At 37.8% G+C, this 26,550-nt stretch overlaps 1 protein-coding gene across 1 annotated transcript in view; it reads right to left on the bottom strand.

Annotated features, from left to right (window-relative positions):
• LOC139687811 (neurobeachin-like protein 1) overlaps window positions 1-26,550 on the bottom strand; it is a 156,633-nt gene that overhangs the window by 82,084 nt on the left and 47,999 nt on the right. Inside the window, exons 31-35 of the mRNA XM_071585159.1 lie at window positions 24,708-24,834; window positions 21,049-21,366; window positions 20,436-20,529; window positions 20,186-20,344; window positions 14,849-15,036 (exon numbers count right to left, since the gene is read on the bottom strand). Of these exons, the coding sequence (XP_071441260.1) occupies window positions 14,849-15,036; window positions 20,186-20,344; window positions 20,436-20,529; window positions 21,049-21,366; window positions 24,708-24,834 (886 nt within the window). The remainder of the gene's footprint in view (window positions 1-14,848; window positions 15,037-20,185; window positions 20,345-20,435; window positions 20,530-21,048; window positions 21,367-24,707; window positions 24,835-26,550) is intronic.

Here is a 26,550-nt window from a genome sequence, read left to right as displayed (position 1 = left end):
GGTACTACTTTCCGGATGACCCTCGTATCTTATAAAAGGTTAATGTTTCCCAAAGCTACCCAGTTCCATTGACTTATCGTAACTTTAAAATGTTTATCATAATCGATTCCTTTTCATGAATACCTTTCCTTCCTTGGCTGGACTAGGCTACTTTTTTCAACCTCGATGATTATAAAATCCATGTTTTTAGTAATTATTCAACAGATACCCTTAACGCCCATGCACCTAGATTGCATTTGTACTCTAAAACGTCTACTCGCTCTGTGCTTGACATTAGAAATGCGGAAATGTATTAAAAATAGGGGCAAGCATTGGCGGACCTCCATCCGTCCGAAAAATCAGAAAACCTACGGACTCTTTAAGAGAAGTTGGAATCTGGTTCAATCTTTAATTATCGACCTCATCACTACTGCACAGCTTTGTCGAGACTTACTTCTTACAACCCTACTTCCAATAGCTATAATTCGGACTCTCCTCATACTTCCTCAGATCTCTTCAATCTTTTCAATAGGGTAAGTTTCAATTCAATGAGAATTGACGTTGATTTAATAAATAAATATGCTCCCGCTATACTACCAGCAACTTCGAATATTTGTAACCATTCTCCAAAAACACGCTTTATGTCCTTCGGCCTGGAAGTCACCGCCAACAAAGCCAACGAAATAGGTTTAAAATCCATCCTCCCCCATAGATTATAGACCAATATCGATTTTTTATACCTTCTCGAAAGTTATTGAGCTGGTCGTTTATGAATCAATTACGGGCTATCTTATGGCCCACAACAGTTTCGACCTTTTTCAGTCCACGTTTTCCCGAAGACTTCAACAAACAGTAATTACCACTTAGATTAACCGAGGATATCCGCTCTGCAATTGGAAAATGAATGGCCACGGTTGCTGAATTATTTGATTCCACTGAAGCATTCAATCGATTGAGCCGCTCACGCTTACTTTTCAAAATGAAAAAAATTTGCTCGCTCTGTATTTAACTGGTTCCATTCCTATTTGAACGACCGACTTCACGCAGAGAATGATTCTGACTAAAACCTTTACAGGTTGGGATCTGTTTTCAGGGTAATCCCTCAGGGTTCCGTCTTTGAACCGCTATTATTTCCACTGTTTGTTCTTGACCTCCCGAAATGTATTATGAAAGCCAATACTTGCTTCACACAAACGATTTCAAATATACTGCCATAGCTATCCTCTTGCGCCTATTAGTACTGTGGTACAGGATCGCACCCAAAAGTGGCAGGACCGATTTTTTTACAAGATTTTTATTGACGATATACTTACATCGACTTAATAATCTTCAAAGTATGCTCCTTGAGCTGCTACACACTTAGTATAACGTTGCTCCCATTCCCCGTACGCCCGCTGGAAATTTTCTTTGGGGATGCTGTTGATGACCCTCGTCGAAGCCTCTTGAACGGCCTTCATCGAGTCAAAACGTCGTCCCTTGAGCTGTCTTTTCATCAGGGGGAAGAAGAAGAAGTCCGGTGGTGCCAGATCGGGAGAATAGGGCAGGTGCTGCAACGTGGCAACGCCGTATTTGGCCAGGAGCTGTCTGACGACGAGCGCGCCATGGCACGATTTTCGGCACCATCTTGGCGCACACCTTGCGCATGGCCAAATCCTGTGAAATAATGCGTTGGACGTTGGATGCAGACAGACCCAAATGGTCTGCAATTTCTTCACTGGTTAAGCGTCGGTCTGTGTTCAGCAGTGTCCTCACTCTGTCCACATTCGTGTCGGTTCTTGCCGTCGACGGCCGTCCGGAGCGATGGTCGTCTTCAACGAGCTCCCTACCCTCTTTAAACAACTTGTGCCACTCAAATACTGTGGAACGGCTTAAGGCAGTGTCCCCATAAGCCTGCTTGATCATATCGAGGGTCTCAGTTGGCGTCTTCCCGAGTTTCGCACAAAACTTCACGGAATAACGTTGCTCTAAATTCAGATTCATTTTGTTTTTCGACGCGGACAAAAAACTTGCTTCACTAAAATCGGTGTCCTCACTCAACGACAGCCCGCAGGCGACTGAGGTTGGTGTCGGTCTGTTGCTAAGAGCCCCCTCCACCTTACCCTGCCAGGCAGACCCCCCTCCACCGCTCCTTTCGCGCCAGAGAAAATCAGTCCTACCACTTTTGGGTGCTACCCTGTATTTAAGGTTAATGATGACGTATCCGCTATTGTGAATTGGGCCGATAAGAACTTTTTCCTTCCGAACAGTTGCAAATCTCAAGCTATCCTACTCGCGAGCTCAAAATTAATCAATAATTTCAATGTTAACGTCATTCCCAAAATTAGTGTTGGATATACTGAGCCCTCCTACTTCAAAACTTAAAATCCTTAACGAAAACTTAGCATGCAATAATAAAACGTTAGATATTTTAGATCAAATTAAAATAGAGTATTTTATATTCACTTAAAGTGAACAAAAACTTATCGCATTTTCAATCCCCACGATTACTCGTCAAATCATTACTTTTCCAAAATTTATTTCAGTCGTCTTGTCGACAATAATTTGACTGTTAACATAAACTAGAGCTGCAGTGCCTAGAAACTTCCTTCATTTGCCATATTTTTTATTCTCGCAAAGATGAGCTCTCCCTATTATGAAAAGTTAGGTTGGTTAAGCACCTGTTTACGGCGAAAACACCTACTAGGAACAATTCTATTTTCGCCAAAAATAGAAATTACCCACTTAATTGATGTTACCAAAAAGAATAAAAAATCTTTGGACGTTTATTGAAACAGAACCGAGCAATCTTATGTCCAACCCATCGAACCACCTCCTTCTACATGTCACGTGTTGAGGCATCTTCACAAGGATGGAATTCTATTCCTACCTTCGCAATTAAAGCTATTTCGGTGGATATGCTCACATAAATATATACATATACAACATACACATTTAGATATTATATAAATTGTATGATATTTTAGTTGAAGAATGTTGTCCTTAATATTGAAGCACGTATCAATAACACTGCTATTTTTTTATCAGATCTGTAATTTTATGATTCATTCAAGTTCTTTTTTGTTTAAAATACTCTCGATTCGAAATGGTATTTTTGCTTGCTTTATGGGAATAGTCCTAAAGCGTAATAAAGAGTTTTATATTCTATCCTATCAATATATATGCAATATATCTTGCCATAAACAAAATCTGATGAATCGTAGCGCAGACGTCGATATTTTCCATTCATTTAAATAATTTTATCTATTAGTTCATAAAAATATTAATGAATTCTTTGATGCGATTTGATATCAATGCCAAATTTAAAGCTCCATATGTATGTATACAATTAAATTTTTGTGAAAACGCAAAGAATGGGAAGTGATGAAGTAGAAACTGTGTTTCTTACGAAGGATACTCAAAAGTTTTCTTTTTATATTGTCTTCCTCCAGAATACCACAACATATACAAATGTTGCACTTAAGATGTGTTTTGAATTTGAGAAGAGATTCAACTGACGAATTAGAGTCAAGGGCGTCACATTTTTAATTAGGTGATTTACAATATTCTCGCCAGTAAACTCTATATTGAGTACCAACGGTGTGATAGACAATGCACACAATTCAAAAGTATGGCCTGATATCATCAAAAGACCGACTTTTTAATAAGTCGTACCTTGCAGCCGCAAGAAAAACATCTGAGATTCTCCTGAATATTAAAAAAATATTGGTTAATTAAAATCTTTGGTATCCAACACATAAAACGGAAAAAATCTTTTGTATACATTCGCATTAATTTCCACTGCTTTAATACCAATCCATAATTTAAAAGGCATAGAAAAGCTGTTTTCTCTGTTTCTTGAGAAAAATAAATTTAAAACAACCTCCCGAAAATGGGTTAAAAATTCATGTTTTCAAACACTGCGATAATTTTTTTTACGTGGCCACCGGCCAGAATTTATTAAAAAGAACGAGCTTTACATCCCAATTTCCCGGAGGAATGGCGCAATGGAAATGCTGCTTCGCCCCCAGATGACCAGTGGCGCGCGGGAGGGATAACCGCCTCACGAACACGGCCAATTCGAGAGCAAACTGCCGATTAAAAGCCCTCACGGTTTGATTAAAACTGACTCATGTTCGATGGCCTACATCGTCCAACGTATCTCGCATGACGATGAGCCCACTACACGTCACTTTCGAGGGAAATCCTTCGAAACGTTTGCTTCCATCCGCCGACGGCGACCAGTGCCGAAAAATCCGAGGAAGCGAGAGTTGGGATGTCTTTTAAGTCCAGGTGGCCTCGTTTGGAAAAACCGGGGGAAAAGGGGCTTTTCCGACCCAGCGCCCGTCGAACGCCCGAGTTGCCCCGGGGGAGGGTGGACTGGGATGGAGGAACGGGATAAGGGGGCGGAGTTTTGAAAGTGGAATGCGAGCAGCGAAAACGCATGAGGCAGTGGAGCAGGAGCACTAGACTGTTGGGTGGAACAACGGGGGTGCACACGGCACATGCCTTCCTTACCCCCATGCATTTCCGTACCAGCTCGAGGAAGGGGAGCGGGGATCGATAGAGGAATGCGACGGAAGGCACTAATCCGCGAAGAGGAGCCACGGTCATTTAGGCGCGTTACCGTGGAGTCCACTCAAATTCCATCTGGACTTTTGATGGCCGAAATGAGAATGAGTTCGCTATACTTTCTCGCTGCCGTCAACAGATTTCTTTAAGACCCCAATGAGAGGGCACATAATACAATGATTTATCAACTGCGATTATTTGATTCGCTGAGTTTCGATTTTTTTTCAATGCGCACTCAAGTGCCAATTGAATAAGATGCCGAGCATGACTTCAAAATTGAAACTGGGGCAGAATATTCTACGTCCATCATAATAATCGTTGAATATAATTAAGCGTTAAATATGAGTTGTTTATGTACGCTGAGTCGTTGGACATATTACGCTTATTTATCATTTTGCGAGTACTTTGAGGAAGGAAGTATCGTCTACAATTTAAGAGGGACTTATGGCAGTGTCGGATGTCATGTTGTGTTTTGCTAGGAGACGGAGGGAAATGTATCACTGTTGTACCACGGCATAGTCAGTGTCCATCGAAAACCTACCTTATTCGGTAGAATACTAATAATAATAACTCTGAGGTATTTACTACAAATTATTTTCTGGGTAAACTAATTATAACTGCAACGAGAAATGCCGATCACTTAGAAAGACCAACCATGCTAATAACAGGATTTAAATTAGTACGACAGTGCTCAAAGAAGCAGCTTTCCTCAAATTTGAACTCCTGAATTTTCCGAAACCAGGACCCAAGTATCTTTTCATGAACCTATCATTGAATACGAAGCGCCGAAATAAAATTTGTTGCTGACGCAGGTATTTTACCAATTTTCCATTAGTCCCAACTTCGTCTTCATTCTAATGATTTACACTATTCAAAATATGTTTCATTCCCCGCCAGCGACCTCTGAGATCCCTGTATTTGAGTCGCGACGCCACTGCTCTTGAGTGTGACGCGTGAATAACTTTTCTCCTGATGAAGTTTCCTCGATGATCTAGTAGTCTTTACAAATGAGCAGAATTGAAAGTCGGAGAAATTTCCCACGAATTTTTAGATTAGGTATCCACGAGTATGAGCGCCCATTTCAAGAATATGTCCTCACTAGAGCGTATAATCAAACTTAAGACAACATAAATTTACATCGTTTACGTCCGGCTTGGCTTAAACGATTATTAGACTTGTGACGACTTTTTGGAGAGTTAATTAAATAGATTATGAACTTAGTAGTATACAAAAATTCTCTGGTATAATAACACGCGGAAATCATTAATCCCTCAAAAAGAAAAAACTCTAAAACAAAATTAAAATAAGTTCTGGTGTTTTCCCGGCGCATATGCTTGATGAAGTTTTCTCGGGTCTTCCACCGGGTCAGGGGTTCCATTCAAAATTAAAATGTTTACTGGTTAAATTCCACTCAAAATTAAAATGTTTACTGATAAAATTAAATTAACTGGAAACCTAAATCAAAGAAAAATAATCATTTCGATCAGGAAAACTTCAAAATGCACACCATTTTTTCTGTTTAAAATCAACTCATTATTTGGATTTTTTCCTGCGTAGACTTGAGTTTCAGAATTTATGCCAAAATGTTAATAAAATCACGGGTAGATATATCGCCAGCCAGAAGATTCTTTTACGAGTTGAATGCAACTTGAAAATGCATCAACTGGTTGCCTGCCAGTAACTGTAAAATACAGCTTATTAATTCTAGGCTAAGCATAAAAACCGGTTCTCAAAGGAGAGATATTTGCAAAAATAAATATGCAACTGCATGCATTCGGGTTGTAGGCGTCTCCCGTGATGTTTGATTCAAACTAGTAATGACTGGATAGTGTACGAGAACGAACACGAAACAAGTAGATTCTTCGCCACAAACAGCAAAAATTTAATAATCAATGCAATTATTTCATTGATATTTCAAAGAAAGCTGATAGGCAGTCTACGCGATGTTACTGAGGAATGACTTTTTCACACACATACAATATCAACGAATTACCCTTAAAAATAAACGGTGAAAATCTTCAAGCATAATTTATTCCTCCTGGAATCCCACATTTTTGGATCTATATGACAAAATTCCATCACGAACATTGAAAGCAATAGCAATAAATATCTTTTAGCTATCAGAAGGCAACGTATAATATCACTAACGCCAAAAACATTCGTCCATCGTAATTGCAATAGGGATACGGGTTACCTCAGTGCACATCCCGCGGTTCGCCATTTCTTTTTTTACGCCACCTGTGACCGCTGATGTTGATTTTTTTAATGAAAATTAATTTTGAATTTTACACCTGAATTTCTTTCTTCCGTTGAAATAATAATAAAAGTATTTTTTAAAATTTAATTAAAAATTCATTTTTTGTTCATTATTTATCAACTAATGTAATAGAATGAATCAAACGGACGAAGTAATTTCTACGTTTAACACAATTTGCCCAATGCGGCCAGCAAGCTCAGAAATTATCTCCAGTGCAGAATATATCAGTTGATAGACAACGGTTGAACGACACTACATTATCCCTTAATATGATAAGAAGAAACTTAATTTGAAGTAAACTCACAAGCACCAAACAATGACTGAAGAGATGTTTGTACTGACACAAGAATATCCCCAGAAACAGAGGACATTTTCATCTACGAAACAGTATTGTTTATCAATGATAATTTTTTTTAATTATTACTGTTTTCAATACGTGAAAATGGTATTACTTAAATTTCACCAAATCACGAAGGTTCGTACTTCATTAATGAACCACGTCTGAAGAAATGACCAAACAAGCATTCACTAAAAAGTATCACTAATTATTTATACAAGCCTTTTACCGGTGCTTTTCTAAGCTGATACTATCCACAGCATCACCTCGGCAGTCACCTTTTTCAAGCGCGAGGATATCATTATACCAAAATCAATTAACCGCCGAGGAAATGAGAGCAAGGGTTGCCGAGAAGCAGTAACGAGAAACAGATAGTTCTTTACGCCACCGTACCTTTTCCGCTTTTTCACTGACCACACTGCAATCGGAAGAACACACGTTCTCTATCCAAAAATAATGCTCTTCCACTCATATAAATATCCTTAAGACATCTTAAACCGCATAACTGGACTTATACCGCAAATAGTAGAAAAAATGCGGACAGCATAAAAAGGGCGAACCGCTCCCACTCGGCTCTGAAGTTTCCGAAATAGAACAAAGAACATCGTGAGAATAGATAAAGGAGCTATTGAGATCATAAGTATATAATTAAAACCTAAATTATAATTAAAGAGATACCAACGAAAACCATTTTTATCACGTCATCCCGAATCCCAATATTTTAAAATACTATAGTTTTCCAAGCTATAGAGATTCACATTTGTTTAAGAATAACCGCTTCTCATAAAACTGCATAATCTCTTAGTATAAACGGCATTCCTCACTCTCTCCTCCAAATTTCTTTCGCAGTTCTCTGTAATTACATGGTCCGTGACCTCAATAGCAAATCTCGTCATTTCCCATTTCCCATAGCCCATTCTCGTCACTTCCTCCGCTACTGTCCGAAGAGTTGAACGCTCGGACTATGGAATCCCATAGCTGAGAGCCACGAATATTTTAAATTCCAGGTGGCTCCATTCAGATCGCAAGCTATCGGTTAAACCGAGGGTGAACCGAACACTCGGACAGGAGAGTTCAATGCGCGGCAACCCCAGCGCGCTAACTAAACTCGCGGGCCAAGTAGGGTGGATTACAGGCGAAATTAAGGAAACGCAGAACTCATTTTTGGAAATAGGTGGAGGTGGAATTGGGTGGTTTACCGACTGCACAGACGTGCAATCGAGAACTCCGAAGGGGAAGGAGCGGCTCTTATTCACTTCTCATCCAACATCCTAAGCCCAGTCACCCAGCAGTGAAAATGTGGGCCGCCTGGACCGTTTTCCGTTCTGCTCCATTCTTACCCCCATCTCCCCATTCCTCCCGCTCCCACTTCCCTCCCCGCCGGCCCCTTTCCGTCCGAACCACCCCATCCCCACACACTCTCTCTCTCTCCCCCTCCCTGACCCTCCGCCGCTCACTACCCCTTTCCTCTTTCCCGACCATTCCACACCTTCCACCCCGCCCCTAGAACCCCTTCCCCCTCCCGTTTCGCCTACTAAACCCGCTCCCCTCGGCCATATCCCCAACCCACCCACAACACCGATATCATCCTCCCCATCTCCTCCACCACAGCCCGCCGAGGCCCCGACGAAAAAAATAACCTAACACCGCCATCGACTCCACATGCCTTCCACTTTTCTCCCTTGCCCCCCCCCCCGCAATACCAACGTCCCCCTACCCGAAGCGCTTCTCCCTCATCCCACACGAAATGCTTTGAATGTATATACATGCACATACACACATATGTATGGGTAGGTAGAGAAGAGGAGGGGCCGGTCGAAAGAGAGGGGAGGTTCTGGACGAATCGAGGGCGCCTCTGCCCCTTTAAGGCTTGTGGACTGCGGAAGAGAAGAGGTAAACGGTCATTGAGTGTCTTGGAAGGTGGTGGTGGTGGGTGTCAAGGAGAGAAACCCGGGAAGTGCTTTGCCGTTGGACTGCTTTCCCCCCTCGCGTATCAAGGTGAAGGTCTAGGGCGACTCCCGAGGAGACTCGACTCCCCGGCGCACGGACGAAGAGGTGCAAGAGCGCGCGAGAGGCTAACTGCGTTCCCCGAGAGGAGTCTTTACCCTCCCCGGAACCCCTCTCCCGAGAGGGGCGCGTGCTTTGAAGAGGAGTCGTCTGTGTGTGTCCCCCCCGTGGATCGGTGCAACGGATTTTCTTTTTCCTCCCCGAGGATTGTCGTCGGCGCGAGAATGGGATCTTTAACGATGCGGGTGAGTAACACGGAGTGGACGAGGGGCGACTCCGGAATACGAAGGACGCGGGAACGGAAACGTTACACCACTCTCCCCACCAACCGCGCACCTATCGAACCCCTGACAGAAAGGTAAATAAAAGTGGTGCGACGCTCGACATCTCCTGGTCGACTCGAGTGACAACGCTTCTGCGGCGTAATAATCTCGCATGGATTTCAATTACTGTGTTGAAAAACAAGACTGCCATGAGGAGGGTATGGATTGATGCAACAGATATGTGAGCATCGGGTATTATTTTTTCGCTGCAAATGAAGTGATATTGTCTTATTCGATAGTGAAAACGTTCAAATGTCACTGTGGAATCTCAAGAATCTCCAAATTTGTTTTTCAGAAAGTTTCCAAAACGTAATGGAAGTACTCAAATCGTATTAAGTTTTTTTCGATCAAATATATAAATTAATGAAAAACAAGAAAATAATATACACGTCAAAGAATTTAAACTTCGCAGGACGCAATTCTGTACAACTTAGAAATGCAGTAAATTATAACAGGATAAATTAACTAACATTTCTATTACCTCATCATGAATCTCAAATTCTTCCTTTTCAATATATGCCTGCCATTGTACAGAGAAATGAGATGCATGTGATAGATAGTAAATAGGCTTTGAAGAAACAGAATGCTCAAATTAGCATCATTACAAGATTAACATATAATGATTTTGTGTTTTGAAGGAATGTAAACTTAACAATGCACCCATTAACCCATTCTTTCATGCTCTGATTTCATTTCATTTCAAGACGAATAAAATGAGAAATACATGACCTTGAAAATAGTCAATAATATTTACAAATATAAAAATAAATAAAATATAAAGCACTATCTATTTACAAGTATTTCAAATTATAATAAAAATTTTGAATTCCAGTCAATAGACTAACTTCTAAAATTAAATATGCATTCATGACTTTTTGAATGCAATAAAACAGCACACATAATTATAATGAACACATGTATATACTTTCTAACCCACAGCATAAAATGTCCACAAAGGTTCAGTGTGATTCTCCTATTACCATTGGCAGTTCAACTAAATTATACCAATAACACTGGCCTAACAATGCCCTCAATTATCTATTTATCATCAAAATATGGAATACCATTAGAACCAATAGTAAGAAAGTGTAATGTTGAAAAAAATCCTTTCATACAATGAAATATAATTGTCCTATTTCTATGGTAAAAAATCTAATATTGGCATGACTTTAATTCCAAAACTTTTATTTGAAATACATAAAGTCAGTACTGTAGTCAGGTCGCAGTTTTCTAATTACTATAAAAGCCAAATATGGGATATACTGAAGAGACCAGAAGCTATAAGAATTCCTATGCTGTGGGGAGGGAATAGTTGCTCTTTGACTCTCCCACACCAAATGAAGCTCTGCATTAGTGCTAACAACATAAATTCAAAATTGAAGATTATCACATTATTTTAATATGAACTCAGTGCGAACAAATTCGGCGAGTGACTCCACATTATCAAAATTGATAAGCATGATGTCCACATTTAAAAAAATTTATAACATCACCACTCATACGAAATAAGAATTAGAATGAACCAGAATCATCGATGGTCATTTCAAAAAAATTTCTTAATGATATGCACTAAAAAGATATTATACGGATTAATTACATATCATAGGGTGAATTCCCACTGTTCAAGTCAGAACTCCATCAGAACTTTTGCTGCAAAATGTGTAAGCTTCAGTTTGCTTTTACAAATACTGCTTCATACTCTAAGAACTCTGGAGACGATGATGGGAATTTAAATAAGATATTGCCCATATTCTCCTTAAAGCACTCATAATGATTCATTTACTATTACTTTAATGGAACAAGCCATGAAAACTTACATTAGTTGATGGGTCAACCATTTTTTTGTAAGATTATAAACTGCTCAGCTTATTCATTATCAAAAGGAATGAAGGATACTAAAGATGACCTTTGAAAAAGAATCTTCATGAAGAAATTTCATGAAATACAGCGCTAAAATATGAATCTTTTCTTCACTACCACTGTCAGTATATATATTGATTCTAATGTGTACCAGAAGAGCATCTATGTCAATGTCGTGACCCTAAAGTTATAGTAAAAACATGAAAGCATTTAGCACTTATATGTTATTTTTAACCTTTTTATCAGTACAAAAAAATAATTACAGACAAATTGATATGATTTTTAAGAAATTTTTTAAATCAAATTTTATGCAACTCACAGAGGTTAATGAAATATACAAAAAATAATCATATCAACTGAATGACTTTAATGTTTTAAATCTCAAGTTCTCTATTCAATACTATTTATATGACTAGCTATAGTTTTTTACTGGTATTTGGAGCATTCATTTTCAATTATTTTCAAGTTTAAATTATCACTACTTTAATGGAAGTACATTCCTTGTTAACTCTATTAAAATTCCAAAAAGAAAATTTATTATGTCCAGCTGTCTGAAACAATCAGAATCCATTTGAGCTTGGTTCAAGACGTGAATCTTCACTAAGTAAGGCTAGTGAAAATCAAATTTAGATTCAAATTTAACAGGAAATTCAAACTTTTTTGAATTTGAATACAATTGGCATTAAAATAACAATTTTATGGATTTTTATGATCTACTACTTGAGAATGCACTTGCAGCTAAGAATTAAATTAATAAGAATACTTATATTGCTCAGCAGAGATTAAAGAGTTCCTAAAATCAAATTTTTAATTGACTTAAATGCTTTTACTTGCTCATTCATTAAATAACAAAAATATTTTACCTACCATGGGGGCTTACATTTAAATATTATATTACATATTTTTTCTATGAAATAAATACTGGAAAACACAAAATTTAAATGAATTCTTGAAAAAGACACTGGTGCAGGAATTTGATTTAAATATTAATATTTGTCAGTAACATGTGGAAATGATAATGATAAAAAAATACATGCATATACACTTTTTTATAGAGTTGAGGGTAATATAAAATTGAATAACGCATGATACATTGTTTAGGCTGGATTTTTTAAAAAATGATACGGCATATGAATTTGTAGCATACTAAAATTCTGCTTCTAACTGGAATTGTAGGGCTGAATAACTGTGGCACTCTACAACTTTTGTGATACAAAGATGCAATAATATGTTTATAATGACTTCGTTGACGTAATTTAATGGCTAAAAATATTTAGGTGTTACTGTGACAATGTTTCCACTTAAATAATTTCCTAACTTAAAAAAAATTAGGAATACATTTCTGGTAAGAATTTATTTCAAAATTCTTCTCAAATTGAAAATTTCATTGATCAATGCAATTTCTTTTCTTATTTAGATAATTGCCCTTGGGGTGCTTCTCACAACACTCCTGGCAGTCACCAAAGAAGCTGAATCTGTCCACGTTCGACCTATGTATGGGAGACCAGGGCCTCCATCAATGGCTTTCCGAATGCGCCGTGATCCACCAACTAAATCAATGATGATGATGGGAACTCATGGACATCGGCCACCACCCTCAAGGCGACAATACTACAGCCCCAACTACAGGCCCCTTCAACGCCCACGCAAATCTCCACAGACCTCACAGTACCACTATGGTCAACCACCAAAACGTACTATACACACATCCTATGCAACACACAAGAGTCACTATGTGCCATTCCCAAAACATGAGCTGCGATCTCATCGGCCACCTTACAAATATACAGCAAGTGGTAACCGGGGCCCACCTAAATATCACAGGCCCGAAACAGTGCACATGAAACCTCATCCTTCTTTCACAACTAAAAACAAGTATAACACTTATAACACTGGGTACCAACAGGACTATGCACCTGTGAGACGCCCATCCCAGAATACTCAGACACCCTCACCCATTTCCTTTCCATCCACAATATCTGAAAACGCACAAGTTATTAAAGGAACCAGGGAAAAGCCATCTTATCATGCCAAACCTTCTTACAACAGTTACATCTCGACGACAGAGCAGAGCGATCACTCTGATTACTTTGCGGCACCTGTTTCATCAAGCTTCCATGCTGTAGCACCAGGGACAAGCTCACACCAATCGTCCTCTCAGTTGACCTCAGCCAGTTATGGCATTTCAAATAAACCAGTATCTGAAACCTTAAATAGCATGCAGTCATCACTGACATCCTTCCCAAATTCCCCTCCAGCTCCACATGCATTTGCAGCCTCTAATGGCTCTCCAGCTGTTTCTTTTTCATTTGTAGAACATGGTAGCAGCGGTCAACAACAAACAAGTTCCTCAAATTATGCCAAGACGCTTGGTTCATCACAAAATTTCCAAGCACCAGCTTCCCAATCATTTGGTTTTGTTCCCTATTCTGACAATGGGCAAACTCATAGTACGCAAGGGCTCTCGCAAGTGGTTCAGTTCCCCAGCTCAAATGGAGAACAGCAACGCAACACAAGAAAAACACAGCAAGGAGCTGAGAGTCACATTTTATCTCCTAACTACTATGACTCATCATCATCGCAGGCAATTTCAGTTTCAGCATCCATACCAACTTTCGAATCACATACTTCCTTTGATCAAGTAGATGCAGTCGGCAAGCTATCAAGTTCTACTGATGACAGATTCACCCAAGTTTCCTACCCATCCAACCATCGATCATCATATGAGAGCAGAAAATAAATTAAAAGTGCATGTGTACTCATAATTACAGACAATCAATAATTTATATTTCATGTTATCACCCATCATCTTTCATATAAAGGTGATTTAAGGTGTTTTACTTTTACATCTGGCAAATGCAAACTATACATAACTTATGGAGATGACTGGTAGAGACCATCATGTCAAAGTGTTTGACTGAATTGTATAAAAGACTAGCAAATATTTAACCATGTTTGAAGTATTCCTATCATCCTGATTGTAAATATTTAATTTTTTACCTGTGATACATTTTCTCCTTGCCTATGCAATAAAGTATTGTGTAAGTAAAGTTTGTAGGTGCTTATTTGAACACAGTGGTATTTAAAAAATTTTAATCCAACATCATCTATGCAGTAATGTAAGTACCAACATCCATGACGAATTTGACCAGAAAAATATTTCAGGCAAATGCCAATGCATTGAAATTTCATTTTCTATTGCTAAATGAATCTTGAAGTGCAAATTACCTCAGGTGTTGGTCACCTCCCCTAAACACTACTACTATGAATCTTGAAAAATTCAATAAATAAAATTCTTATGATAATCTCTTTTAATGATAATCAAGCATGCATTGCTTCAAGTCTGATCACAGTAGCAGAGATAGGATGAGAGATGACTTTGATAAATGATACATTTCCCTTTAATATTCAAATTATTTGATATTTTTGTTTCTTTACCAGAAAGTCACATATGTACCTACTTAATATCAGTGGAATTCAAACGAGATTAATTGAAACTGCTGTAAAATTACATATAAATTGGAAGCAATTCCTTACCGTATTCTCCACAAAGGAGGTCCACTCTTCACACTGACAGTAATTCCGAAATTCCTCAAAGAAAACTGGGCCTGCCTGGGTTCGAGGCAACTCGGGAAGAAGCTTCTCCAGTCCTAATGCATGGGAGAGTTTTTCCAGGAGGGCCTTTACTACTGGTATGAGAAATGAGTATCGATCCTGACAGTTTCCTGAAAAAAGTAAAATAACTTCATTTATTGCCCATATGAAAACTATTTACAAAACATATTTTCTACAAATTTCACCACACTTAAGAGAGAAAACTGAATTTTACCCTACTAAAAAAAACACAGTAATCAACCCGCAGGTCGGTTTGGTAGGTGATGGTAGAGTTCACCCAGTACTAAGCCCTATGCGGCGTGTGAAATTCACACATCAGGGTAGGGGAGCCAGTTCCTTTCCCTCTGCCGTAATGGATAAAAAGAGGATTTACCAAGTTAATTCTCCAAAATTGTTATTTTAATTGATTCCAAACTGATATTTGACTTGCTGAGACTAGGGTCTTACATACAGATCGTTTTTCCATTGTAAGGAGAATATTACTGTCTGCCTACACTGATAAGGAAATTTTCTGCAGAGGAGTCACAATGAAATGGTGCCTTTCTAATAAAGAATGAAACACAAGTCAAATTTAAAAGAGAAGAAGTTACAGATGAGGATCTTTACTGCTGGAATAGAAACAGATTTACAGGATGATATTAAGGAGAGTGAAACTAGAAAATATTAAATTAAAGACAGTAATTGGAAGAATAAATATGCTCAACTTACTCGAAAGGAGATGGTAAGGTAGTAGGTACAACCAGAAAATAGTCACAGAATAATACTTTATACAAAAGATACGAAAATCAGCGTGGGGCTGTTATATCTACCAAAATAAACTTCATCCTGCATCAAATTTAAAATTAAGTAATGAATGAAATGCAAATGAGAGCTTGATTATTACCATTAGAAATGGAGGCAGATCCAACAACCATTCATAGTTGCATTATGGAAATACACTCGAGAATGACTTAAGATTGAAAAAGTATACCCATGGTTTGTTTAAAAAGTATCAGGAAAAGTTTAGGAAAAATAGATTTATATCAGATATTGCTACAATTCTGCAAGATTCTTCAAACTTGTATAACCCTTGAGATCGACACACTTTTTCCAGCAGCTTTTCCACACCTTGAAGGCTCCCTGGTAGGTGGATTCCGGAAGGTACTTAAGCATACGTGTACAAGCTTCTTTGATGGCACTTAGGGACCCATGGTGGTGCCCTTTGAGGGAGGAATACACTTTTGGGAATAGGAAATAGTCTGCCAGTGCCAAGTGGAACTGTAAGGGGGTTGGGGTATCATTGCAATCCCATTGCAGAAGGTATATGCAAGCAGATACTCAACTCTGCTCTTGGTCATCTGTCAAGACCTTTGGGATGAGTTTGGCAGATACCTCTTGCATTGCCAAATTTCCAGTGATAATAGTATGCACTGTCATCTTATCAATGCCATTACGATTTACGATCATGTGCACACTAAACTGATGGCCAGAATTCAGCATTTCATGCACATCTCAGGGAAAAATTGCTACAAAACTTTTTATACAAATCTTGTATTGCACATGATCACCTGGAGGAAATAAACAAGTACATAGCTTGAAGAAAAGACATGACAGTGATGTATAATTCAAATTTAGTAGGGGTGAAGAGAGATGCGGGAGTCAGGAATGAGAGTAAATTTTAGAAACAAGGAACTGCCACAAAAAGAAAACTAAAGAATTTTGCAGGATAAAGAATCCAATAGTATTTAAATAATACCTTCTTCAGATGCCAAAACAGATATAGGTACACATTGTAAAGGTCAGGAGACATGAAGATACAATTAGATTATACATACATAGTTAGATATAGATTTAGAAATAAAATCATAGCATTCTAGTCTGCTTGGAAGGGATTTAGATTAGCATCCTAATTTGGTTGACTAATTACTTAAAATTAAGTATAATAAAACATGGAAGGAGGTTATAAAAGTAGAATTTAGGACAATTAACTGAGAAAAAAAGGAATTACTACCAGGGATAGATGGAAAACCTCCAAAAAGAGGTTTGGGGAAGTTTACCCAACAGAAATTAGGTGAAATTATCATATAAATGGGACAAGATAAGTTGCAGAAGAAACAAAATGGACTAAATGAGAAAAAATTAAGAAGCCATGGATTAAAGCAGATTAAAGATTAGAAAGCTAGAAGAAAGAACATTGAAAAAGGGTAACTGAAGAAAGGCTAGAATTGAGGATATATCAGGGAAGTTACTTTTTTAAAGTAGAGATTTTTCCTTAATAATTCATAGTATTTAAAAAGGAATAGGGCAAGAAAAGTTGGCCAGGTCATAATTAATGCTTAACCTATAAAAATAAAGAACCCAAAATTTGTGAGAATTATATGGATATAAGTTTAATTTTTCATTCAGCATAGTTATAATTAACAAAGTATAGAAAAAATAAAGAGGAGGGAAATATGATACCACCATAGTATTGAAGTGATTAATATGAATAAATACGGCCTGAATGTCTTTATTAGTTTCATGATTTGTAGATAATATATTCAGTAGAGTAGAATAGACAAAAAATATTGCAAAATATAGGCAGAGGGTGGTGGGCTAAGGGATTTACATGAAATCTATACTTCGACTATGCAAGTTAGAAAAGCAGATTGAAAATCAGCATGGGAAGTAATAGGACAGGGAGTAAAACATGATTGCCCGTTGTTGCTCATGATTTCCAAATAATAACAGGAATGAATAACAGGAATAGGATGTAAAGCATGTGGGAAGCATATCAAGACAGATTCGCAGATGATTAAGATTTTTATCATTCAAGGAATAAATAGAAGATAAATCATAAGAAATTAGGAAATAAGATTAAGTTAAAACAAGGCTATGCTTAACTTCAAAGAAGGGGGACATAACTGGCACAGGTAAAACACTTGTCTAACTTGAGAGGGATATTAGTTTAAAACTAGTATAATAGTGAAGACAGAAAAAGAATTGCATTCACAAAACAGGTTAAAACTTAACAAAACGACGAGAGTTGATAAAATGAGACCTCACTTAAGGCATAAAGAAAATACGAGGATAGTTTGAAAGATTCTTGGAATCACCACCAGCGCTAGCGCAAAGAAATTGATTCCTGCATAGAAATTGATAATCATATCTGAGTAAACACCTAACACATCAATGCTCTGGGAAGAGATCTGTCATGTGGGTGCCTCCCTGTTGTTTATCCCCTGAGGTGATTCGTGAAGATGGAAAAAAATGAGATTCGAGCAGCGGTTAAATACTTTATAAAGACAGTTATGAAAGCAAAGGAAATTCATGCCAACTTTCAGAATACTCTGGGGGACACATCTCCTTCACATTCAACCTTTGCCAAGTGACCAAATGAGTTTAATTTTGGTCATGAATGGTTAGATAATTATCAGCGTAGTGGTCAGTCAAAATGTGCCAATACCCCAGATAATATTGCAAAAGTGCATAAAATGGACATGGGGGATCAAAAATTGAAATAGCAAAAAATCACTGAAGCTAAAGGGATATCATCTGAACGGACATATCTCCTATTAACAGTGAAATCAGATATGAGAAAATTATCTACTGGATGAGTTCCACTATTCTTTACACAGGACCACAAACACATCAGAATGGAAATTTCCAAACAATGTTTGACCCATTTTAAGAGCAACCAAAAAGATTTTCTGCACCAGTTTGTGACCACAGATGAAACTTGGGTGCACTACTATACCCCAGAGACAAAACAGCAGTCAAATCAGTGGAAACATGTTGATCCACCGCCGCCAAAGAAAGCAAAGGCATATACGGTCAAATGAAAAGGTAATAGCTTCAGTTTTCTGGGATGCAAAAGGGATTCAGCCAATAGATTATCTTACCACTGGTCAAACATTTATTGGCAATACTATGCTAGCCTCCTGGACCAATTACAGCAAAAGATACACAAAAAAAGCCAGTCTTGGCAAGGAAAAAAGCCATCTTTCATCAAGACAATACACGCCCACACACTAGTGTTGTTACTATGTCAAAAATATGTGAACTAAGATATGAATCTTTGCCACACCCGCCTTATTCGCCTAATTTGCCTCCATAAGATCTCCATGTCTTCCCAAAGCTCAAAATTTTCCTCAGTGGATGGAAATTCTCTTCAAACAAAGAACTCACAGCCAAAGTAGACTGGTATTTTGCAAGCCTGAAGGAATCTACTTTTCGAGATGTGATCAAGACATTGAAACACTACTTTACCAAGTCCTCTAGTGTGCAGGGAGACTACATTGAAAAATAAAAAAGTTTCACTGAGGTAAGTCATTTATTTCTATTCCATTCCGAGAACTTTTCAAATTACCCTCGTACAGGGTGTGACAACACTTCCTTTTTTCAAGCGCTTCCAAAAAAGTAAGTTATGTTGCCGCACCATGTATTAAAGAAGATTGGTATAGAGCTTGGATTTGAATGGTCCTGAAATTTGGTCTTTATGGAGAAGTAGCCAGTGCGTCAATTAGTGTACATTCAGTAGCTTTCTGGATAGGGGTATGATAAATGATTGATAACATTGAAATAATTAGTAGATACGATTGAAAATAAGAAAAATGAATAAATGATACATTAGGTTAACGTTCTTGGCAGCAACTGGAGACAGGATATTTGCATAAAACAGATAGAAATAATGAAATGAAGAGTGTGATAGAGGGGGAAATTTTGACTTTGCGAGTTGGAGGCCAGAATGTTACAGTTGCTTTTGATGGTAGCAAGAGAGGCAGAAAAAATGTGGAGCTGAAGAATGGTTTATAGAAAAACAAAATGCAAGTATGTTATGCCAAAATTCAAATGCAGAGACCTCTATTGAAGGCCATCAACAGAGATCCAATGCAAACCTCAGATCAGTAAACTACAAATTATAATAATTATAAAATATCATGGTAGGTATTCCTTTTTTTTTAAAGTAAATATACATTTTGAAGCTCAAATCAAAATTTAATTTATACTACACCTGTGAAAAGTAGTACTTCTGTAAAGAATAATACTGAAGTTCTCAATTCTAAGTTGTAACGTATAACTCTTTTTTTCCATTACACTGACAGGAGAAACAGTTTTATTCACCTCTCAGTAGGCATCGCTAAACTTTGGCTTTTGAAAAATTTTCCCTCCTAATACAAAGCAGACAGTATTTTTCCCTTCTGTGTCACCAGATGGCAAGATCTATGAAATGACTCATGATATAACATTTTTAATACATTTCACAAACCATTATATAATTTACCATCTCATTATACTTACTTTCAATGTCTTTGCAGAGAATCTTGTTAATGGAGTAAAGAAGAAATCCACCCTCAGCTGGATCATTCATAATTCTTGTTTGTACTAATGCATGAAGTTTAGCTGTAGCCATTGCACAGAGCTCAAGGTCATCACTCGCAGCACATGAAAGCAGAATACCTAAGGAGAGGTAACCACTCAGTGTCAACATGGATAATAACCATCAAATAGCAAACTAATTAAAAGAGGAAAGTGAAAAATATGCACATACCAAAGGCAATTTTAGCCATCTCAGTCCATTCATCATTGCTTCCTTCACGAAACACTAGTAAAATTTCTAGATGACCAAGAACACCATTCAGCAACTAGAAAGAAAGAAAGATTCCACTTAAAAGAATTCTGAAGATACATACATTTACATACAACCACAATTTCATGACTATGATTTTATCAAATAGTCATGGATCTAAATACTACGTTGGTAGAAAAAATGCAGCATTATGAAAGACTAAATTGGCATGTCTAGTTTCAATCAAGGCTGCAGTCATCTATGCATACTTGTAATTTGGCTGAACAATTGCTATTTGAAATAAGGTATATATAATGATAAGAAAAAATACCAATATAAATTAATGCGGCGATAACGAAGTTGACTCCTGAGCTTTGGTTGGTCCAGCATTTGAAGAGTTTCAACTTATTCAAGCAGAGGACAACCCACATATTTCAATCAATCTCAGATAAAATTCAGTGGCCAAACAGGGCTTTTGTGGCATGATTTCATTGACCAACTTAGGGAACATACTTATGTAGCAATATAATACTGAGGAACATGATTGAGCTATGGTCTTTCAATACATTATTAAAACAACTTAAACATATCATACCTTAATGGAATTTTTCTTGCTACTGTTCTCATTTGGATCAAGCACCACAAGATCATAAACCCAACGCATTAGGAAAGCAGCATTCTCAATAGATGCCTCTGTCCTTTTCTGCCCTCCAGCTCCAGCCTGCGAGCCACTTGCTGCATCTCCAGTGGAACCACTCAACGACTGCCCTCCTCCAACCAAGCCACCACGAAGATCTGACAACGATGCCGTTAACGCCAACTCCAGGATATGTCGACGCAGATCCAAGTGAGAGCAAAGAAGCTCATTATTGAGACCCACTAAATTGATGCAAGACAGCACCTGTCCCCGTTCCTGAATTATAATAGAATGTGTATATTAATGACTACAATAGATTAGCATTTGCAACATCAAAAATATGTAACACAACTAATATGCCAACTTGCAATTTAATAAAACCTCATTACTGAATGATTTTTAATTAAGATCTTAGATACATTCAAATATCAACATATTCAGTGATTTCAAAAAACCCAGAAAGTGAAGCTTTCCCAATAGTATGAGGACTATTTAGTAGGATGCAACACAAGACGAAAAAGATATAATCATTTTTGGTGGCTATGAAATTAAGAAGTAAAAGCATACACAAGGAATATTGCACTTTATTGTCTCTTAAATTTTTTTGAAAAGAACTTCTTTGGCATGAAAAAATTGACAAAAACAATTCAAAAGCCTAAGCAAAACTAATATACAAGGTGTGATCAAAGAATGACAGGACTGATTTTATAACTTGTTTACTTCGATGGATAAAGCTTAATCAAACTTGTTGCCCTCAAAGTGCATGCCTTGTCTGACAACACCCTTTTGCCAACGTTTCTTCCAGCTCTCGAAATCTGCCTGGTAAGCCGCCTTAGGGATCCTCTTCAGGTCGGCCATAAAATTAGTTTTAATGTTTGCAATAGAGAATCGGTGCCCTTTCAAGGTTGATTTTAACTTTGGAAACAAAATAAAGTCTGATGGAGCCACATCTGGAGAGTAGGGTGGCTGCGGGATCACGGAAGTTCTGGTTCTGGCAAAAAACCCTGTCATGAACAGCGCTGTGTGAGCTGGCGCTTTATTGCGGTGGAAACTTAATGCATTGTTTTTCTACATGCCCAGCCTCTTTCGGCTCACTGCGATCCTCAGCCTCTTCATAAGCTTCAAGTAGAAATCTTTGTTGACGGTTTGACCTTGAGGGATGTATTCGTCATGAATCAGCCCTTGCCAATCGAAGAAACACATCAGCATGACCTTCACCTTATACTGGGACATGCAATCTTTATTTGGTTGTGGAGAATGAGGACCTTTCCACTGAGAAGACTGAGCCTTTGTCTCAACATCATAGCCGTAAACCCAGGTTTTGTCATCAGTTATAACAGTTTTAAGAAACTCTCAGTCAGCATTGGCTCGATCCAGGAGTTCCTGACAAATGTCAACACATTTTTTCTCGAATAACTGATTGAAGCACTTTTCCACTTGATAAAATTTTTTTTTACATTTTACGACCAGGTTTCGATGTATTACATCATCATCTGGTAACCAACTGAAGTTGTGTTCAAGCTTATATACATTCCGGAAGGGGTGGAGAGGACGTGGTAGGAAACGAAGGGGGGTGGAGAGGGGGAGGAGGGGATAGGAGGGGGGGGGGAGACAAGGGAGACATTTACCAGGAATAGCGGAAACAGCGTATTGACCTTGTTAAAAAACACACAGTATATACAGTCTTTAGGGCATAGGAAAGAGCATATTAGTGTATAGTCTAATATACTGTTTCTGCTATTTCTTGTAAATGTCTCCCTTGTCTTCCCCCCCCCCCCTATCCCTTCCTCCCCCTCTCCACCCCCCTTCGTTTCCTACCACGTCCTCTCCACCCCTTCCGGAATGTATATAAGCTTGAACAAAACTGCAGTTGGTTACCTGATGATGATGTAATACATCGAAACACGGTCGTAAAATGTAAAAAAAAAATTTATCAATTGGAAAAGTGCTTCAATCAGTTATTCATTATGTTCGACTTCCACCACATCGCCTGAAGCTACTCAATTTACGTTTTTTCTCGGTTCATCAGTCAGCACCCACGGGATGAATTTCAATGCGATGCGCATCACGCCCAAAATGTCTGTCAAAATTCTCTGACAGGATTCAAAACTAATGTTCACTTCCTCGGCTATCTCCCTAACAGTTAAATGGCGATTTTCCCATACCAAATCGATCACCAATTTGACATGGTTGGGGTCTGCTGAAGTGGAAGGCTGCCCCTTTTGCGAGTTTTCATCTGTCAAGGTTCAGCCCGATTTAAAATGACTGTACCACTCCAAACACTGGTTTCGATTCATAGCTTCATTAACAAAGGCTTGCTGAATCATTTCAAATGTCTCCGTAGCACTTTTGCCAAGTTTGAAACAAAATTTTATGCTTACTCACTGTTTCTCTAGCTCCTTCATTGCTGCCATTGCACATGGCGACGAACAGGTTAAGACACGTACCGCTGCTGCTGCATGACGACTCGACGTAAACAGACACAACACCTATTGTTTTAGTCATCAGATGTGTCGCTAGATGGCGCACTGTGTCTTGTTTTGCTCTGTTGAATGGTTCCCGCTGAATAAAGTCAGTCTGTTCTTTCTTTGATCATACCTTGCATATGTAAATGGCAAGTAACTAGGCACTGGGGGAAAAACTGATTTTGTTGCAATTTTGCAATAAAAATATAGCAAGATTAGCTCATGGAAGATGTAATGATCAAAAATGACCCATTCTAGCAGACAATGTATGCAAATTTCTAAACAAGTGGTTACAGGATTGACAGCCATGCATGTTTGATCTTTAAAAGCAGAAAATAAACTCTGGTGTCTTTTATATTTGTAAATGATGATCAGTTATGATGAATTACTTGAAGAAAAGCTCATATCTTTTGTTTATTTCTATTGATAGTGAAATTTGCACAAGTTCCTTAATGTTTAGTAAAATTAGGAATTATTTTTTAATCAACAATTTTCTGTGACCTAAAATACATGTGCAATGAGCACCAATTCAACATCAGCTAAAGTAAATATTCTGAATGTATTGATAATTTTAGCTTCAGAAAATACTGCTTATTTATTTATATTCTCAGGAGAATAAATGTTTTTTTTTTCCATTTACTGTACATCAAAGTTCAAAAGACATTATATTAGGGTAATTATGTTTAGCACCCAATCTTATTGTTCGATTTAAGTTGATAAATAAAATTTATTGAAGATGGACAACCAACTCATTTCTTGAGTATACAGGTATCAATCAAACAGAAAAATTACAGTAGGCACTTCAGGGAACAAGGGTACCAGAATGATTCCTAGCATCATGGCTGTTCAAAAATTAACAAATTATTTAGCTGCCTGGGCCTCTTCTTTTCTAAAGAGAAAACAGTTTGTAAAATGAGTGGTTGTAATCATTTGAATAACATTTACATGGATGGAAAAAATGCACAGAGACTCTTGCAGTTGAGCTGTTTTTATCTACACAAAGTTTTATCCAAATAAAGAATGTTCAGGGAAAAAGGCATGTCTGTTCATGCGTTTACCTTAATTTATAGCCTTAAATATTTACCTGCTTAATAATGCAAATTGAATTTTCTAGGATTACAACTAATAATATGAATAAGCACACACAATTACCTTCCAAGCTTCTTTCCCTGAGCTTTCTATGCCTCTCCAAAGAATTGTAAAAAGTATATTCACAACAAGATAACACAATTCTTCCTCCTTGTCACCAACTTTTTCTTCATCGAGTTCCTTCAATATTCTGAAATGAGCAAATGAACACATACATGCATCAAAGTAAATATTTTGTAAAAAATCATCACGACTTACAATCATGAATACATTGGAAAAAATCAGGGATACCTCAATACATGAAACTTGTCATTTTGTTAATATTCATATAAGATACTGCCAGTTTAAATAATGAACAGAATGCAAGCAAAATACATAATATGTGAAACAAAATAGAAAGTATGAACATCATTATTTAAACTAGGGATGGCACTTTTGTAGGTCCAATCCCTTACTTGATCTGTCTCTCTGACCTCTGTTACTCCCTTGCCCTCCATTCCTCCTTTGAACTTTGTTACTCCCATACTTGACCTTGGTTTCATAAATTTACAAATATAAAAACTATAACAAATTGCAGGCTTCTAATTGATATAGAGGCATTCATATATGTGAAAATGAAGCTGAACAGCAATGGCAATTTCGAATAATGGAAAAGGTACAGATGTAGATGATGTACAAAGTCTGTTCAAAAAGTTCCCAAACTTTATTTGTTACAAAAAAATGCTTCACTAACAAAATACTGGCCAGAGTCCTCTTCAAAGTAGTCTCCTCCCCAACATATACACTTATCCTGGCATGCTTCTTCCGGAATTCTCATTAGCTCCTCCGTCAACATTTTCTCTACATTTGGAATGTTGGAAAATCTTTTTCCATTGGGCGAGCCTTTTAGTCTGGGGAACTGGACGAAGTCACATGGGGGCAGGTCTGTTGAGTGGGGTGGCAGGGGAAGCACAGCAGTCTTGTTTTTGGCTAAACACTAACAAATTCTGAGAGGGGAATGAGCAGGTTCATTTTGTTCTAAACAAAAGGGGTTCTTTTTGCTCTATTTTGGCTCAATGTTTTTTCTGGTCTGCTGTCATCACGAAAGGTACGAATTTGGCAGTGATTCAATGCATCCTCAATTTTTCAGCCAGGATTTCATAGCTTGAACCAATCGAGATGCCACACTACACAGCAAGCTCTCCGACAGTCAAACATTGATTTTTGAACAAACCAGATGATTCAATTTCTATATTTAGGGGTCATCAGTCAACATAAATGGTCTTCCGGAACACTCATCATCTTCCACTAATTGCCGCCACTGAATCTGGTAAACCACTCATAACCTGTGGTACATTTCATAGTATTCTCACCATAAACCTTGGTAATCAACTCATAAGTTTCCGTGAAGGCTTAATAGAGTTTCACACAGAATTTCACAACACAATGCTGCTCCTTCAAAGAGCTCATTTCTGCAGATATGATTTTTTGCTATACTCAATGAACACCTCTTCACAAAAACGGCCGTAACTTATCAACAAAAGAAGATACCAAAAAAGTGGTTGAAGGCAGTTATTTGGGAAGTTTCCACAGACACGATGCCTTCAAGTGAATTAAAAAATAACCAACTGGAGGTGAACTATTAAAAAGTTCAGGAACTTTTTGAACAGACCTCATACTTAGTAAAATACTGAAGTGCAGGGAAAGTTACAAGTCATTCTTTTCCTTCCTCTTCCTATTCTTCTCACATTCTCCCCTATATCACAGCCTTCAACAGTCTATAGCTCTGCATCCATTTTCCTCACCTTCTTTGAATTTCTTTCAACAACTTTCTTTACTCTTCTACTTTGCTTAGAACTTCTTTTTTGTTTTTCTTACCCTTCATTTAACATTTTTCATCCATCTCCAGAATCAAATCTTGAAAGCC

The sequence above is a fragment of the Hetaerina americana genome, unplaced genomic scaffold, assembly GCF_022747635.1.
Source record: "Hetaerina americana unplaced genomic scaffold, ioHetAmer1.1.p SCAF_1, whole genome shotgun sequence".
Classification (NCBI taxonomy): domain Eukaryota; kingdom Metazoa; phylum Arthropoda; class Insecta; order Odonata; family Calopterygidae; genus Hetaerina; species Hetaerina americana.
The sequence above is the reverse complement of the archived record's forward strand: the minus strand, read 5'-3'. Positions and strand labels throughout refer to the sequence as shown.